The 18,667-nt window shown below is 43.7% G+C and overlaps 1 protein-coding gene and 1 long non-coding RNA gene across 9 annotated transcripts in view; one reads left to right on the top strand and one right to left on the bottom strand.

Annotated features, from left to right (window-relative positions):
* The window catches only part of LOC144501818 (C-Jun-amino-terminal kinase-interacting protein 4-like), a 274,627-nt gene that overhangs the window by 20,260 nt on the left and 235,700 nt on the right, over positions 1–18,667 (bottom strand). For all 8 annotated transcript variants that reach the window (XM_078225869.1, XM_078225866.1, XM_078225865.1 and 5 more), the window contains exons 18-22: positions 18,380–18,551; positions 16,075–16,302; positions 15,173–15,380; positions 3,834–3,956; positions 2,253–2,333 (exon numbers count right to left, since the gene is read on the bottom strand). In XM_078225869.1, the coding sequence (XP_078081995.1) occupies positions 2,253–2,333; positions 3,834–3,956; positions 15,173–15,380; positions 16,075–16,302; positions 18,380–18,551 (812 nt within the window). The remainder of the gene's footprint in view (positions 1–2,252; positions 2,334–3,833; positions 3,957–15,172; positions 15,381–16,074; positions 16,303–18,379; positions 18,552–18,667) is intronic.
* Positions 1–18,667, top strand: part of LOC144501825 (uncharacterized) — a 72,045-nt gene that overhangs the window by 7,211 nt on the left and 46,167 nt on the right. The window lies entirely within an intron of this gene.

Below are 18,667 nucleotides of genomic sequence, written 5' to 3'. Positions count from 1 at the left end.
ACTAGTGAAACCTTAGTTAATGCCCATAACTTGCACACAATTCAATACAGCTAATATCTGTATGATTCAGCCTCACTTAACCCCAGGATTAATATATCAAAGGAGGAAGTGTTGAGTATCCTAAATTGCATTAAGGTAAACAAGTCCCTGGGGCCGGATGGGATCGATCCCAGGTTACTGAGGGAGGCAAGGGGAGAAATAGCTGGGGCTTTAACAGATATCTTCACATCCTCTTTGCCCACAGGCAAGGTTCTAGAGGACTGGAGAATAGCCAATGTTGTTCCCTTGTTTAAGAAAGGGAAGCAGGGGTAATCCAAGAAATTATAGGCCAGTGAACCTGACATCAAGGGTGGGGAAGCATTTGGAGAAGATACCGAGGGACAGGATATATGCACATTTGGAGGAAAATGGACTAGTTAATGGCAGACAGCATGGTGTTTGTACGGGGAAGGTCATGTCTCACCAACTTGATTTGAGTTTTTTGAAAGGGTGACACAGAAAATTGATGAGGGAAGGGCTGTGGATGTAGTTTATATGGATTTTAGTAAGGCGTTTGGCAAGATTCCACATGGCAGACTGGTACAAAAACTAAAATCACATGGGATTTGGGGTGGGCTGGCTAGATGGATACAGAACTGGCTTGGTTATAGAAGACAAAGAATAGCGGTGGAAGGGTGTGTTTCAGAATGGAGATCTGTAGCTAGTGGTCCGCAGGGATCAGTGCTGGGACCTCTGTTGTTTGTAGTACACATAAATGATCTGAAGGAAAATGTGAATGGCCTGATTAGTAAGTTTGTGGCTGACACGAAGATTGGTGGAGTTGCTGATAGTACCGGGGATTGTCAGAGGATACAACAGGATATAGATAGATTGGAGACTTGGGCACAGAAATGGCAGATGAAGTTTAATCCGGACAAATGTGAGGTGATGCATTTTGGAGGATCAAATTTAGGTGTGAATTATACTGTAAATGGCAGAACCCTTAGGAGCATTACCATGCAGAGGGATCTGAGCGTGCAAGTCCACAGTTCCCCAAAAGTGGCAACGCTGTTGGCCAAGGTGATTAAGAAGGCATACGGCATGCTTGCCTTCATCAGCTGGGGCATTTAGTACAGGAGTTGGGAAATCATGTTGCAGTTATATAAAACCTTGGTTAGGCTGCACTTGGAGCATTGCGTGCAGTTCTGGTCACCACTTCATCAGGATGTGGAAGCTTTGGAGAGAGTGCAAAGAAGGTTCACCAGGATGTTGTCTGGTCTCAAGGGTGTTGACTATGAGGAGAGGTTGAATAAACTAGGATTGTTTTCACTGGAAAGATGGAGACGTTGGGGGGGGGGGGGGGGGGGGGGGGGGTGGTGGTGGTGGAAGAGACCTAATAGGGGTCAACAAAATTATGAGAGACACAGACAGGGTGGATAGTCAAGGCTTTTCCCAAGGGTGGAAGTGTCAATTACAAGGGGGCACAGGTTCAAGGTGAGAGGGGGAAAGTTTAAGGGAGATGTGTGGGGTAAGTTTTTCACACAGAGAGTGGTAGGTGCCTGGAACGCGCTGCCAGAGAATGTGGTGGAAGCAGGCACATTAACAGCATTTAAGAGGTATCAGGATGGGTCCATGAATAGGGAGGAAATAGAGGGATACGGACTGAGTAAGGGCAGAAGTTTCTTTTTTAAGTTAGGGCGTTATGATCGGCACAGGCTTGGAGGGCTGAAGGGCCTGTTTCTGTGCTGTATTTTTCTTTGTTGGAGGCGAGGATAGAGGGGATGGGGAGAGTTGTTTAAGAAGACGGCTTGTAGAAAAGAAGCCTAGGGCTATCTTTGCATTACAGAATGATCCTGGAATATTAAGCAGATGACAGCAGGACTTGATAATGTTGAAGTAGTCCAGCCAGATCTGGTGGTGAATGGGTAAACCAGTTGTCCACATACCCTTTCAAGTCTCCATTACTCAGATTAAAGTGAGCTTAGGTGAGGTTGTGCTGGGGAAAATGGTCATGATGAGAGAGATGATAATGGTTTTATTGAGGATGAAGGCATCAAAGGTGGAGGTGAGGGTGCGGTTGAGTAAATCAGTAGCTGCAGAAATGCAAATAGAGGCACAAAGGTCAAAGGCTAGAAAGATGGAATTTTGAAAATGCAGTTGTAAGTGAATTGTAAGTGATTGGGAGATGGTCATTATTGTTAATGTATTAACTAGCACGCCTGATAACTAATTAATGCAACTAATTTAATATGTCAAAAATGATTACAACTTACACAATACTAAGAATAGAGTCCTTCAGTTTAATGGAGTGCAGACATTTCTTCCACTGAGCTACTGAGGAATGGACATACAAACTGCAAGAAAACAATTGAAAAAAGCTCACTGTCTCTTTATAATTCATATTTAAAAATAAAAGCATAAGGCAAGTTAGAGATGAGAAAAGACCAATTCAATCCATCAAACCCTGAGCTCTGGTACAGGAATTGCATTTGGAATAGCTATATTGATTTTGCATCTACCTCAAGCCTATTTTAAACATCTCTCAGCAAAAAGGTTAATGCAAAACAGATTCTAGAAATAACAGAATGTCAAGATGACAAACACAATTTAAGGAGCACAGTACCAGTGCTAGAAGATGACAGTGATGATGCAGCAGCCGATTTTTTATATTTATAGCAAAAGGGAGGCCAGGGATTTACAAGGTGCCACGAGCAACATTAACTGTACAATTGCAATTTTGCTATTTGATCATGTCTAGACCACTTTAAACTCCCTGCTTAATATTCATCATCGAACCTTAGTGGATCTTTGCATTTCTATTTTAAGCTTATTTTCTGTACTTAAAGCAAACACCATTACTGAGGAACAGGTAACCTTTCAAGCATAGCACAATTAAGAGACAGCGAAAAATACTTCTAAACACAGGAAACACAGGTATCTCCAATGTTCATTTTGAAGGGGGGGGGGGGTTGGTCCTCTAATTTATAATGCCAAAGGTGAGTGGCAATACCAATGGGATGTTGGGCGTCCACCTGCCCTGAGAAGCTACAAAATGGGGAGGAAGGATGAGGTTCTTTCTAACTCCTTGGCAGAAGGCAACGATCTATGCTCTTTCTTCAAAGTCTTGGTTGCTTTAAAGGCCCTAAACCTTCCCAACTGGGACCCACTTTTACTCACTGACCGCCAGCAGTCCATCTGAGGCATGACAGGCCAGGGACATGAGAGTTCTCAGCCTCAGGGTGTGCAGCCTTTCCCAGTCCGTGGCAGTGGGGAGTAGAGGTTCCACTCTCACAAATGGGAATTCCAGATGGAAGAGTTAGAACCAGCATATTCAGAACCTGATCTAATATCCTTTCATCAACATTCCATTACTGCAGATAAATGCTTTTCTCTTTCCAATTTTATATATAATTTTTGGATGAATGACAGATTAAAAGCAAAGGACATTGTATCAGTAACCACAACCTTTCCAATGTCAGAATCTAGAATTGTCAGAAAAAAACCTTCCTGGCTCAGGAACTGGACAGAGTCACGCTTCCTCTTCTCTGTGCCAATTGTGTAACTTTACCAATCTCAGGTGACTACCTCTTAATAAACCAGTACTTTCTGCAACAGGCTGGAGGGAAATTTGTGCAGAATGAAAGGTAGTTTTGTGCTCTATGTGCTCTCTCTATCCACAGAGCAGCTTTGAGTTGGCTGAACTTATTTTCACACGGGATCTGTACAATTGGTTTACCTCCCCTCAGTCTGGACTGAATTCAAACTTAGGTTGATAGAAAATGACTGATCCCATGGTCACCTGTGTCTAAAAGCGAAGGTATTTATGCACAAACAGCCATATGACCATAACTCACCAACCACTCTGTGCCCCAAGCCACATTGTTGGCAAAACACTACTCATTTTCTCTGCTTCCTCACGCATCAGGTCTTGTTCCAGTGGAAGTGCAGATACACCATCTTTATACAGGTCAGATTCCCTGCAGAATAGAGGCAAAAGATACAAGTAGGCTCAGAATCAGTGATTTCCTTGTAACACTTCCTACCCCACAGGAATATTTAATGTGGCAAAGTAAAACTGACGCTTCTTTAGTTACTGCTGCTTGTTCTCAAATGAAACCAAGAGTGACTCTAAGTTCCGCTGCCTAAACCAAGTCCAAGAATGGGGGCCTCTTGAATAAGGAACGACCAGATAGATCAGAGCTGCATCCCATCACTGGAGCTCCATCACACTACTCCAATGGACATCATTCTAAAGTCATGCAGTGTGGAATGAAAAATAACCAAGATGCAGAGGCCAAATTCAACTGAAATAAATCCCTAACCAAACATGCTCTCCAAATGGACAATCTGAGAAAGTAAGATAGGAGACTCATGGAGGATAAACCCTAGTATGAACACATTACTGAAAACTCCAAGCCCTGACATGGGGCGGCATAGTGGTTAGCACTGCTGCCTCACAGCGCCAGAGACCCGGGTTCAATTCCCGGCTTTGGGTCGCTATCTGTGCAGAGTCTGCACATTCTCTTTGTGTCTGCGTGGGTTTCCTCACACAATCCGAAAAATGCACCTAACCATGCACATGGTTAGATGCATTGGCCATGCTAAATTGCCCCTCAATATGCCCGAACAGGTGCCGGAGTGTGGCGATTAGTGGATTTTCACAGTAACTTCATTATAGTGCTAATGTAAGCCCACTTGTGACAATAATAAATAAAACTTAAAATTAACAAAACTTAAGGTTACGTACACCCACTTATATCAACTATTCAATTGGATGCCATTTGTTGTGCCAAAAACATGGTTTATTTTCAAACTAACCCAACAGTGGAATGATCCAAGAGGGGCAAGAATTCCTTTCTTTTGGGGAGGGGAGGAGAGAGACTTTAAGAGAAAGGAAAAATCAATGGCAAATTTCTAGTGCAAGGTGCACTCAGTGAAAAAGCTTAGTAAGAGAGACACGAGAAGTAGGAGAGGCCACATTCTGAGTGAGGACATTTGAGAATTTGGATCAAAGTGGGAATTTAACTGGTAAGTATCTTTAAAATTAAGTAGCCTCGTTAAAGGGAACTGACTGAATGACAGTTAACTGTCAATCACCTGAAGGCCTTTTCATTGAATAGGGTCTCAATGGGCAACATTGCAAGGTAACTATTCAGGTAATGATACCCAGAGTGTGACAGGAACAGAGTGTATAAACATAAATAAATAGCAGCAAATAGGGTCAAAAAGGGAAAAATAGCAAAAAGGCAAAATTAATGGCTCCTTACTTAAATGCACATAGTATTCAGCACAAAATAAACAAATGAATGCACAAATTGAAATTAATGGATGTGACCTTATAGGCATTACATAGGCCTGGTTACAAGGGGTGGAATTCTCTTGAATCGGGACAAAGTGCCCATGTCAGTTTGCGCTGGGAGTGTCTGGGATTCTCCCCCCCCGATAGATGCAAATTCATGCATCCCGAGAAACCCGCTGGCCAACCCGACTGTTTGAAGTTTGGGCGCCAATTTTAAAGGAATAAGTGGTCTGCAAAAGAAGAAATGAAACTAGTTAACCCCTTTGAAGAAACCACTGCTGTCAATCAGACTTAGAGTCTATGTAAACATTGCGGTTAGGAACAATGGAGGTACTCGAGATGCATTCAAGCATGAAGGGAAGGGCAAACAAACACAGGTGACTAGAGGCCGAGTAGAAATCCATCAAGCTGTCAATGGAAGCCTATATTAATGCACTGTATAATGAAATTGACAGAGAACAAAGCTGTGCAATGGATTAGAGAGGATTTCACCCTCCTGATTTGGAAATATATCGCCGTTCCTCCACAGTCGCTGGGTCAAAATCCTGGAATTCCTTCAATAACGGCATTGTGGGTCAACCCACAGCACGTGGACTGCAGCGATTCAAGAAGGCAGCTCACCACCTCCTTCTCAAGGACAACTAGGTATGGGCAACAAATGCTGACTAGCAAGTGATACCCATGTCTCACAAATGAATAAAAAAAATTAAAGCCTTCAGCTTGCTAGGAAGGCTCAGTGACGTCAAATCAAAAGGTGTGAGAATACATTGGGGCCGAGTGCACAGCTGTGGAGAAGGAACAACCCCAGTGAAATTGACATCTCCTCTCTGTCAGAGGACTTCAAAGGAGTCTCCTTACATCTGCAGCTTCTGACAGAGAGAAAGGGAAATTCCTCCTGCTAAATTAAGTGCTGCTGTGATTTAAAAGCTTCCAGGTGACCAGAGAGCATGGAGATTAGAGTGACCAAGCCACTCAAAGGTGCACAGCTGACAGGAAGGAATGAAGATGTTGATCACAGTGCTACCTGAAATCACTCTGCCAGGGGTGATCTTCAGGTATGCCAGGCCTAGAAGTGGCAATCCGACCAAGAGACTCCCATCCTGGGGGCAAGTAATGAGGTCATCACCTTGCCCCGAGCCCAAGCCCATCCAACCCTCAAGTCCCTTGGGGGACGCTCCCTCTGCAGCCTGGCAGCAGCAGAGGGGCAAACGTCCACTGGACCTACATCCTTGACCGCCCTCAGGGTGTCAATGCCAGGATGCCAGTGCACCATTGGCACTGTCAAGGCATGAGGCCAGTAGAGGGTCCTGAGCTGAGAGGTGGGCTGAGGGGGTTGGGCTGTGGGAGGTCGAGTTGGGTCAATCTCATGCCTGCATGGGGGTGGGGGGAGATTGCATTATTTGACTGGTTGGGTGGCGGGGCAGCTTTGTTAGTACGAGAAGGAATAAGTACGAAAGCAAGAAATGATCTTGGATCAGAAGATGTAAAAATCATATGGGTGGAAGTAAGAAGTAACAAGGGGAAGTAGTGCATAGGCTCCCCCTAACTGTAGCTATATAGTATGACAGAATAAATCAGGAGATTAATAACAGTATATAAAAAAGGCATTACTTTAATCATCTGTGACTTTAACCTTCAAGTGGATTAGGAAAATCAAATCAGCAAAGGTAGTCATGAGGAAAAATTTGTGTGTGTGTATTCGGGAGGTTTTCGAGAGCAATTTTCTAGAGCAATATGCTCTGGATCCAACGAGTGATCAGGCTAGTTTGGATCAGGTTTAATTATTTTGAAGCAGGTTTAATGAACAATCTCACAGTAAAAGAACCCCTAGGAAACAGTGATCATAAGATGGTAGAATTTAGATTTCAGTTCGGGAATGAGAAACTTAGGTCAAAAGTAATTGTGCTCAAGTTAAACAAGGATAACTACAAGGGAATGAGGGCGTGTTGGCTAGAGTGGTCTAGGAAAGGAGTTGATCAGCAACGGCAGACATTTATGAAAATAGTTCATGACTCACAACAAAGATATATCCCAGTGGGGAAGGAGGATTCTAGGAATGGTTAACCAAGGAAATCAAGGCTAGTATTAAACTGAAAGAAAAAATATATAATAATGGCAAAGATTAGTGGTAAGCCAGAGGATTGTGAAAGTTTTAAAAACCAACAAAAGATTACCACAAAAATAAGAGGGAGAAGACAAACTAGCAAATAATATAAAAACAGACAGTAAGAGCTTTTTTAAATATATAAAAATGAAGAGAGAGGCCAAAGTGAACATAAGCACCTTAGAGAATGAGACTGAGGAAATAATAGGGAACCAGGAAATGGCACAGGAATTAAGCAAATAAGCTGCATTGGTCTTCATGGTGGAAGACACTCAATAATCAAGGAGTGAGGGAGGGAGGAAATAAGTGTACTAACCACCATTAGAGAAAAAGTACCTGGAAACTAATGGGGCTAAAGGCCGATAAATCCCCTGGACCTGATGGGTTGCATTTTGGAATATTAAAGGAAGTAGCTACAGAGATAGTGGATGCACCGATAGTAATCTTCCAAGAATCCTTAAATTCTGGAAAGGTCCCAGGGGATTGGAAAACTATAAAAAGGGAGGGAGACAAAACACAGATAGCTGTAGGCCGGTTAACTTAACATCCATCATTGGGAAAATGTTAGAGAGTCCATTCTAAAGGATGTAATAGCAGAGCATTTAGAAATACGGTTAAATAAGGTTAAACCACATGGGATCCAGGGTGAGGTATCTAAATGGATACAAAATTGACTCCTTGACAGAAGCCAGAGGGTGGCTGTAGAGGGTTGTTTTTCAAACTGGAGGCCTGTGACCAGCGGTGTGCCTCAGAGATCGGTGCTTGGTCCATTGTTATTTGTCATTTATATTAATGATTTGGATGAGAATATAGGAGGCACGGTTAGTAAGTTTGCAGATGACACCAAGATTGGTGGCATAGTGGACAGTGAAGAAATTTATCTCCGATTGCAATGGGATCTTGATCAATTGGGCCAGTGGGCTGACGAATGGCAGATAGATTTTAAGTTAGATAAATGCGAGGTGATACATTTTTTTTTTAGAACATTACAGCGCAGTACAGGCCCTTCGGCCCTCAATGTTGCGCCGACCAGTGAAACCAATCTAAAGCCCATCTAATCTACACTATTCCAATATCATCCATATGTTTATCCAATATCCCTTTGAATGCTCTTAATGTTGACGAGTCCACTACTGCTGCAGGCAGGGCATTCCACCCCCTTACTACTCTCTGAGTAAAGAACCTACCTCTAATATCTGTCCTATATCTCTCACCCCTCAATTTAAAGCTATGTCCCCTCGTGTTAGCCATCACCATCCGAGGAAAAAGGCTCTCACTATCCACCCTATCTAATCCTCTGATCATCTTGTATGCCTCTATTAAGTCACCTCTTAACCTTCTTCTCTCTAGCGAAAACAACCTCAAGTCCCTCAGCCTTTCCTCATTTGATCTTCCCACCATACCAGGCAACATTCTGGTAAATCTCCTCTGCACCCTTTCCAACGCTTCCACATCTTTTCTATAATGCGGCAACCAGAACTGTACGCAATACTCCGTGAGGCCGCACCAGAGTTTTGTACAGTTGCAGCATGACCTCATGGCTCCGAAACTCAATCCCTCTACCAATAAAAGCTAACACACTGTATGCCTTCTTAACAACCCTATCAACCGGGGTGCCAACTTTCAGGGATCAATGCACATGGACACCCAGATCCCTCTGTTCATCCACACTACCAAGTATCTTACCATTAGCCCAGTACTCTATATTCCTGTTACTCCTTCCAAAGTGAATCACCTCAAACTTTTACGCATTAAACTCCATTTGCCACCTCTCAGCCCAGCTCTGCAGCTTATCTATGTCCCTCTGTAACCTGCCACTTCCCTCCGCACTGTCTACGACTTCAGTGTCATCCGCAAATTTACTAATCCATCCTTCTATGCCCTCATCCAGATCAAAGGCTCTGCAATCTTCTCTCTAGCCTCCCAGAGAATCCTAGGATAAATCCCATCCGGCCCAGGGGACTTATCTATTTTTACCCTTTCCAGAATTGCTAACAGCTCCTCCTTATGAACCCCAATCCTGTCCAGTCCAACAGCCTGCATCTCAGTACTCCCCTCGACAACACTGTCCCTCTCCTGTGTGAATACCGACGAAAAATATTCATTTAGTGCCTCTCCTATCTCTTCAGACTCCACGCACAACTTCCCACTACTGTCCTTGACTGGCCCCAGTCATTCTTTTACTCCTGACATACCTATAGAAAGCTTTAGGGTTTTCCTTGATCCTACCTGCCAAAGACTTCTCATGTCCCCTCCTGGCTCTTCTTAACTCTTTCTTTAGGTCCTTCCTGGCTAACTTGTAACTCTCAAGCACCCTAACTGAGCCTTCATGTCTCATCTTAACACAAGTCTCCTTCTTCCTCTTCACAAGAGATTCAACCTCTTTAGTAAACCACGGTTCCCTCACACGACTGCTTCCTCCCTGCCTGACAGGTACATATTTATCGAGGACGCGTAGTAGCTGTTCCTTGAACAAGCTCCACATTACAATTGTGCCCATCCCCTGCAGTTTCCTTCCCCAACCTATGCCACCTAAATCTCGCCTAATCGCATCACAATTTCCTTTCCCCCAGCTATAACTCTTGCCCTGCGGTATATACCTATCCTTTTCTATTGCTAAGGTAAATGTAATAGAATTGTGGTCACTATCACCAAAGTGCTCACCTACCTCCAAATCTAACACCTGGCCTGGTTCATTACCCAGTACCAAATCCAATGTGGCCTCACCTCTTGTTGGTCTATCTACATACTGTGTCAGGAAGCCTTCCTGCACACATTGGACAAAAACTGACCCCTCTAAAGTACTCGAACTATAGCTTTTCCAGTCAATAGTTGTAAAGTTAAAGTCCCCCATAACAACTACCCTGTTACTTTCGCTCCTATCCAGAATCATCTTTACAATTCTTTTCTCTACATCTCTGGAACTTTTCGGAGGTCTATAAAAAACTCCCAACAGGGTGACCTCTCCTTTCCTGTTTCTAACCTCAGCCCAAACTACCTCAGTAGACGAGTCCTCATCAAATGTCCTTTCTGCCACCCTAATATTGTCCTCGACTAACAATGCCACACCTCCCCCTCTTTTACCACCTTCCCTGCACTAACTGAAACATCTAAACCCTGGAACCTGCAACAATCATTCCTGTCCCTGCTCTATCCATGTCTCCGAGATGGCCACAACATCGAAATCCCAGGTACCAACCCATGCTGCAAGCTCACCCACCTTATTCTGGATGCTCCTGGCGTTGAAGTATACACACTTCAAACCACCTTCCTGCCTGCCAGTACACTCCTGCGACCCTGAGACCTCATCCATGACCTCACTACTCTCAACCTCCTGTACACTGGAGCTACAATTCAGGTACCCACCCCCCTGCTGAATTAGTTTAAACCCTCCTGAAGAGCATTAGCAAATTTCCCCTCTGGTTCAGGTGCAGACCATCCTGTTTGTAGAGGTCCCACCTACCCCAGAAAGAGCCCCAATTGTCCAGGTATCTGAATCCCTCCCTCCTGCACCATCCCTGTAACCACATGTTCAACTGCTCTCTCTCCCTATTCCTCTCCATCACGTGGCATGGGTAACAAACCAGAGATAACAACTTTGTTTGTTCTAGGCCTAAGCTTCCACCCTAACTCCCCGAATTTCTGCCTTACATCCCATCCCTTTTCCTACCTATGTCTTGAGTGCCTATGTGAACCACAACTTGGGGCTGGTCCCCCTCCCCCTTAAGGATTTCGAAAACACGATCCGAGACATCATGGACTCTGGCTCCTGGGAGGCAACACACCTACCGCGAGGCTCTCTCGTTCCCGCAGAATCTCCTATCCGTCTCTTTAACTATGGAGTCCCCAATGACTAATCCTCTACTCCTCTCCCCCCTTCCCTTCTGAGCAACAAGGACAGATTGAACCAGGGCAGGACTTACTCAGTTAATGGTAGGGCGAGTTACAGAACAAAGAGATCTAGGGGTACATGTTCATAACTCCTTGAAAGTGGAGTCACAGGTGGACAGGGTGGTGAAGAAGACATTCAGCATGCTTGGTTTCATTGGTCAGAACATTGAATACAGGAGTTGGGTCGTCTTGTTGAAGTTGTACAAGACATTGGTACGGCCACACTTGGAATACTGTGTACAGGTCTGGTCACCCTATTATAGAAGGGATATTATTAAACTAGAAAGAGTGCAGAAAAGATTTACTCGGATGCTACCGGGACTCGATGGTTTGAGTTATAAGGAGAGGCTGAATAGACTGGGACTTTTTCCTCTGGAGAGTAGGAGGCTGAGGGGTGATCTTATAGAGGTCTATAAATAATGAGGGGCACAGATCAGCTAGATAGTCAATATCTTTTCCCAAAGGTAGGGGAGTCTAAAACTAGAGGGCATAGGTTTAAGGTGAGAGGGGAGAGATACAAAAGTGTCCAGAGAGGCAATTCTTTCACACACAGGGTGGTGAGTGTCTGGAACAAGCTGCCAGAGGTAGCAGTAGAGGCAGGTACAATTTTGTCTTTTAAAAAGCATTTAGACAGTTACATGGGTAAGATTGGTATAGAGGGATATGAGCCAAATGCGGGCAATTGGGATTAGCTTAGAGGTTTAAAAAAATGGCGGCATGGACAAGTTGGGCCGAAGGGCCTGTTTCCATGCTGTAAACATCTATGACTCTATGAAATACATAATATAATCAAGCAGAATCAGCATGGCTTCATGCAGGAGAAATCATCTGGACAAATTTATTAGAATTCTTTGAGGCGGAATGAGCAGGATAGATAAACTGGAACCATTAGATGTAATATACTTGGATTTCCAGAAAGTGTTTTGGATGCATTGGAAAGGGTGCAGAAGAGATTTCCCAGGATGTTGCTTGGTTTGGAAGATATGGACTATGAAGGAAGGTTGAACAAACTTGGATTGTTTTCATTGGAGCATCGGAGGATGAGTGGGACCTGATAGAGATTTACAAGATGATGACAGGCTTGGATAGAGTGGATATTCATTCAGAGTCTTTTTCCCAGGGTCGAAGGGGCAATTACTTGGGGGGCATAGGTTGAAAATGGCGGAAAGTTTAAAAGAGATGTAAGGGGCAGGTTTTTCTACAGAGGGTGGTGAATGCCTGGAACGCGCTGCCGGAGGAGGTGATGGAAGCAGATTCTATAACAATGTTCAAGAGGCATCTGGATAGGTACATGAATAGGCAGGGAATAGAGGAATATGGACCACATAAAGGCAAGAAAATATTCGATTCGAGACACATCTGTGTCAGCACAGACTTGGTGGGCCGAAGGGCCTGTTCCTGTGCAGTACTGTTCTTTGTTCGATAAGGTACCGCATAAAGAGTTGCTTAATAAGGTAAGAGCCCCTGGTGTTGGGTTTATTAGCATGGATAGAGGATTGGCTAACTAGAGGATTGGGATTTTCACAGTAACTTCATTGCAATGTTAATGTAAGCATACTTGTGATTAATAAATAAACTTTTACTTTTTAAACTTTTAATAGTAGGCAGACAGTTGGGATAAGAGAGGCATTTGCAGGATGGCAACCTGTAACTGGTGGAATTCCATATGATCAGTACTGGAGCCGCAGTTATTTACAATACGTATTCATGACTTGGATGAGGGAAGGGAATGTACTCTTGCAAAGTTTGTGGATGACACAAGAATAGGAACGTCAAGTGGTGAGGATGACACAAAACCAACAGAAGAATATACACAGGTTAATCGAGTGGACAAATACCTGGCAAATGGAATATCATATAGGAAAATGTGGAGTTATGCACTTTGGTAGGGAGAATAAAGGAGCTGAATATTATTTAAATGGAGAAAGACTGCAGAAAATTGCAGCACAGGGATTTGGGGGCTCTCAATGATAAATCGCAAAAAGCTAGCATGCAAATTCAGCAGGTAATAGGGAAAGTAAATGGAATGTTGACCTTTGTTTCAAAGGGATTGGAATATAAAAATGGAGAAGTCTTGCTAAAAGTATACAAGGAACCAGTTAGACCATACCTGGGTTACTGTGATCGGTTTTGGTCACCTTATTTAAGGAAAGATATACAGGCATTGGACGCAGTCTAGAGAAGGTTCACAAAGTTGATCTTGAGTATACTTCTTATGAGGAGAGGTTGAGTCTGTACAGATTGGCCTTTAGAAGAATGACAGGTGACCTTATTGAGACAGCTAGGATTCTCAAGGGGCTTTACTGGATAGATGCTGAGAGATTGTTTCCCCTTGTGGGAGAGTCAAGGACTAAAGGGCATAATCTCAGAGTACGGCAGAGATGAGGAGGATTTATTTTTCTCAGAGGGTAGTGAATCTTTGGAAATCTTTACTGCAGAGGGCTGTCGAGGTTGGGTCATTAAGTAGGTTCAAGGCTGAGATCGATAGATTTTTAATCAGTAAGGGAATCAAGGATTATGGGGATAAGGCAGGAAAGTGGAGTTGAAGATTAACATATCAGATCAGCTATGATCTCATTGAATGACGGAACAGACTCAATGGACCAAATAGTTTACTTCTGGTCCTACGTCTTATGGTTTTCTGTTTGACATTAACAGAGAAACTAGAAGGAGTGGGCCATTCGGCCCTTCAGGCCTGCTCCGCCATTCAGTAAGATTATGGCTGATCTTTTCGTGGACTCTGCTCTACTTATCCGCCCACTCACTATAACCCTCAATTCCTTTACTGTTCAATAATTTATCTATCCTTGCGTTAAAAACATTCAATGAGGTAGCCTCAACTGCTTCACTGAGCAGGGAATTCCACAGATTCACAACTCATTGGGTGAAGAAGTTCCTCCTCAACTCAGTCCTAAATCTGCTCCCCCTTATTTTGAGGCCATGCCCCCTAGTTCTAGTTTCACCCGCCAAAGGAAACAACCTCCCTGCTTCTACCTTGTCTTTCCCTTCATAATCTTCTATGTTTCTATAAGATCGCCCCTCATTCTTCTGAATTCCAATGAGTATAGTTCCAGTCTACTCAGTCTCTCCTCATAAGCCAACCCTCTCAACTCCAGAATCAACTTAGTGAATCTCCTCTGCACCCCCTCCAGTGCCAGTGCATCCTTTCTCAAGTAAGGAGACCAAAACTGTGCACAGTACTCCAGGTGTGGCGTCACCAGCACCATATCCAGCTGCAACATAACCTCGCTGTTTTTAAACTCCACCCCTCTCGCAATGAAGGACAAAATTCCATTTGCCTTCTTAACTACCTGCTGCACCTGCAAACCAATTTTTTGTGATTCATGCACGAAGACACCCAGGTCCCTCTGCACAGCAACATGCCTCAATAATTTACCATGTGCTAGTGAATTCCACACATTCACCATCCTCTGGGTGAAGAAATTTCTTCTCACCTCAGTTCTAAAAGGTTTACCCCTTATCCTCAAACTGTGACCCCTAGTTCTGGAGTCCCCCACCATCAGGAACATTCTTTCTGAATCTACCCTGTCTAACCCTGTTAGAATTTTATAAGTTTCTATGAGATCCCCTCTCACTCTTCTAAACTCGATGTGGAGTTGCCGGCGTTGGACCGGGGTGGGCACAGGAGGAAGTCTCACAACACCAGGTTAAAGTCCAACAGGTTTATTTGGTATCACAAGTTTTCGAAGTGTCGCTCCTTCATCAGGGAGTGATTCACCCACAAATAAAACAGTACTTGTCAATATGTTTGAAGTTAGGTTTGGAAAAGGAGATGTATTTAGTACAGGACAATGGTATTTTCTGTGCAGTCTGCAATATAGGTCGGAAAAGTTTGTATTACAGTCTCAATTAGAGTTCCACATGCTGACTCTACATACCGTCGATTAAACGTCTGTGCACTGTCTGAAGAGCTCTGCACTCCCAGGGGATCTGTGAAAACATGTTCTGTGTAAGCTCCAGACTGACTGCCATCAGTTAAATCATCATCTGATAGTGGAAGGTTTAGATTGGATTCTGTCGCTTCTGTGGCCTCTTCTGCTGCTAGCAAACTTTCGTCAGGGCTGACACTCACAGCACCAATTTCCCCTGCAACCATACACAGTTATTATAGCAGGAATCTTTTTAAAAGACCATAGAGCAGCTGGACTTAGTGTCCCCTAGTCACTGATCCATCTGCCCAACATACTGCCCTGAATGCAGACGGATTTAAAAACATCCAATCAAACCATTTAACCTGCTTTCAGAGACAAGCACATCCTTTAACACTTCAGTAAATATTTACTTACATTTAACTCTCCAGGTTAGAAACACTGCACGAGTACTCACACCAGGCACCAATTTAAAAGGAATTGAAGATTTAAACAGTATGCAGATTTGAAGTTTCACAGCAGCAACCTGCTTATTAGCATTACAATGATGGTGACTCGTGGCAGGAAAAGCTCCAGCTAAAGGCCATGTTTACTTTATATCCTCAGGGTTTAAAATAGATCCGATCTTAACTATCATTTATTTTCCGCCATTTACATCCTCACCAACTTCCAAACGACTGAAGCATCATCAGTGTGGTCATGGTGATCACTATCATTGGTTAAAAGCACACGGCACACACAGCAACATTTTCCCACAGAGTTTCTGCAATATTGCTCAGCCGTGGCTCAATGGATAGCATCCTTGCCTCAGTCCAGTGTAAATGCAAACCATTGTTAACCCACAAAATGCAAAGTCATGTCACTATTGGATGGAAACCTTGGCTATCACATAAATCTATTTAACCGCATACCTGGCTCTCCTTCAAGGATGGGTGAGGAACTGACAGGAGTGCGTGTGCTTGGAGGGATAGCACTGCCTTCTGTGGTGCAGCCAACAACTGTGATCCCTCCCAACAGATTATCACTTCCGGCTGAACTGTTACTGGCGACACTCCCTGCCAAAGAGGCACATTCCGCTTGGCTTCCCTCAGCATCCATTGGAACCTCTTCCCCTGCAGGATAGTCTGTCTCTCGAGCACCTATAAATTATTGATGGGGTGATTTATTTCAAATAATCATCAATCCGATCGTGCCATTCGATATTATTACTTAAAAGCATACATCTCACTCAACGACAGGTTTTCCCATTGAATTTCTACAATTTCTGTATGGCCCAGTCAGTGGTATCCTCGTCTCAGACTCAGGTGGTCCTGGATTCAACCCCACCCCAGAGACACGAGCACATTGTCCAAGCCGACATTCCCAGTACAGTATTGACGAGGCACTGCACAACAGAGGTGCCATCTTTTGGATTAGGTGTTAAACTAGGGACCTATCCACTCTCTCTGGTAGACAAAGAGTGGGATTTTATGGCTTCGCTCGAGTGAGACTGGAAATTCCCGCCCAAGCTCAATGGACATTTCCATTCTCTGCTCTCGCCAGCTCGGATTCCATGGTGGGCGGGGCGGTAGATTTCCAGTGAAAATATCCCATTCCACTATCCATTTCGAAGGACAGTGGGGAGTACACCCCAGCGACCTGGGTCAATATTTATTTATCAACAAACTTCTAACAAACAGATTATCTGCTCATTTACATAGGAACATAGGAATTAGGAACACAAGTCGGCAAATTCAGCCCTTCGAGCCTGCTCCGCCAGTCAATCAGATCATGGCTGATCTCCCTTTGGTCTCAAATCCACCTCCCCATTTGTTCCCCATGTCCCTCTTTCCCTTTTTTAATTAGAAATACATCTATCTCCTTCTTGAAGCCATTCAATGATTCAGACTCCACCGCGCTATGAAGCAGCGAGTTCCACAAATTCACCACCCTCTGCGAGGAGTAGTTCCTCCTCATCTCAGTTTTAAATCTACCGCCTCTCAACCTATATCTGTGACCTCTTGTTCTAGATTGCCCCATAACAGGAAACATTTGGGCTACATTTACTTTAACAATCCCTTCTAAAATTTTATATACCTCAATCAGATCCCCTCTCATTCTTCTAAACTCCAGCGAACATAAGCTCAAACTGTTTCATCTCTCCTCATATGCCAACCCTTCATCCCCGGAATCAATCTGGTGAACCTCCTCTGAACTGCCTCCAATGCCACCACATCCTTCCTCAAATAAGGAGACCAAAACTGGACACAATACTCCAGATGTGGTCTCACCAACACCTAATACAGTTGCAACCACTACTTTTATATTCCAGTCCCTTTGCAATAAATGTCAACATCCCATTTGCCTTTTTTATTACATGCTGCATCTGCATACCAACTTTCTGCGATTCATTGATGTTTGTGGAATGTTGTGTGAAATTCGCTGCCAAGGAACAAGTTACTTGTGGCATTGTGACTAACTCTACACCAAGTGTGGGAATATATATATTAGCAGTAATATATAGTTTGATCCTAACTATTACAAATTAAAGTTTTTATGAAACAAGTTGACAACAGAATTTCATTGGGCATTCCTAGACAAGAAAAAACATAAATTGTAATGCCCTGCATTACCATAGTCTGTGGAACTTTCCTTTAGATGAGAAGTATCCTTATTCCTACATCAGTCGGAACTAATAGAAACAACTGAGCTTCAGAGAACACCCATCCCTTCCTATAACTCCATGAAAATTTCACCAAGATCAGCCTCTAAGTGAGGTAGAGGTGGGAAAGAGGGGCAAAAGCAAGGAACAAGAGCTCGAGGGGAAAGTGCAAATACGAACTTCAGACCAATAAGCTTCCAATTACAAGCTTTGCAAAACTTTTTAACAAAGCCAAACATAGACAAATCTTAGAGTTATACCTGTTCAAAAAGTCAACCAACACAATTCTTGGTCTCCATCTGGAGATAAAGACAGGGAAAATGATTTCAAGAGAGAAAGTCATCGTGGGGGAAAAGAGTGCTGAATCCTCCTTCCCAGGCACACATTGTCACCTCTCCCTTGCCAACTCGCACTCCCCCCAACCCCTGCCTCTGGGTGAGCAGTGCCATCTCCCAGCAGCAGAGGGTTCACCTAACCAATAGCAGTGGTCTGGGAGCAAGTCCACCCAGCCTCTCAAAAAAAGGGAAGAAATCTCAAATAAATCCAAGTACCATATGCATGCATAATGAACTCACCTGGTACACTGGCAAGGCAAAGGATGTGTGAGTTGCAGACAAAGAAACTGTCCAAGATCTTAGCAGGCTGGTTGGCATCTATCACCACCACCTTCCCAGTAGAATGTGTGCTTGTACAAATCCAAACTAGGCTGGACAACTCCTCCTGATGCCTCAGCTCCTTCTCCTGCTCCTACACAATATAGATTTTAATAAACAATCTTATTCCAGCTCCTAACCTACCGTATTTCAAACAATGAACTGTGTGTTTAATAAAATGTAAAGCAGCAAAATGCTACAATGGCAATC

This window comes from Mustelus asterias, chromosome 12, assembly GCF_964213995.1.
Source record: "Mustelus asterias chromosome 12, sMusAst1.hap1.1, whole genome shotgun sequence".
Classification (NCBI taxonomy): Eukaryota; Metazoa; Chordata; class Chondrichthyes; order Carcharhiniformes; family Triakidae; genus Mustelus; species Mustelus asterias.
This window is presented reverse-complemented; position numbering and strand designations above follow the sequence as displayed.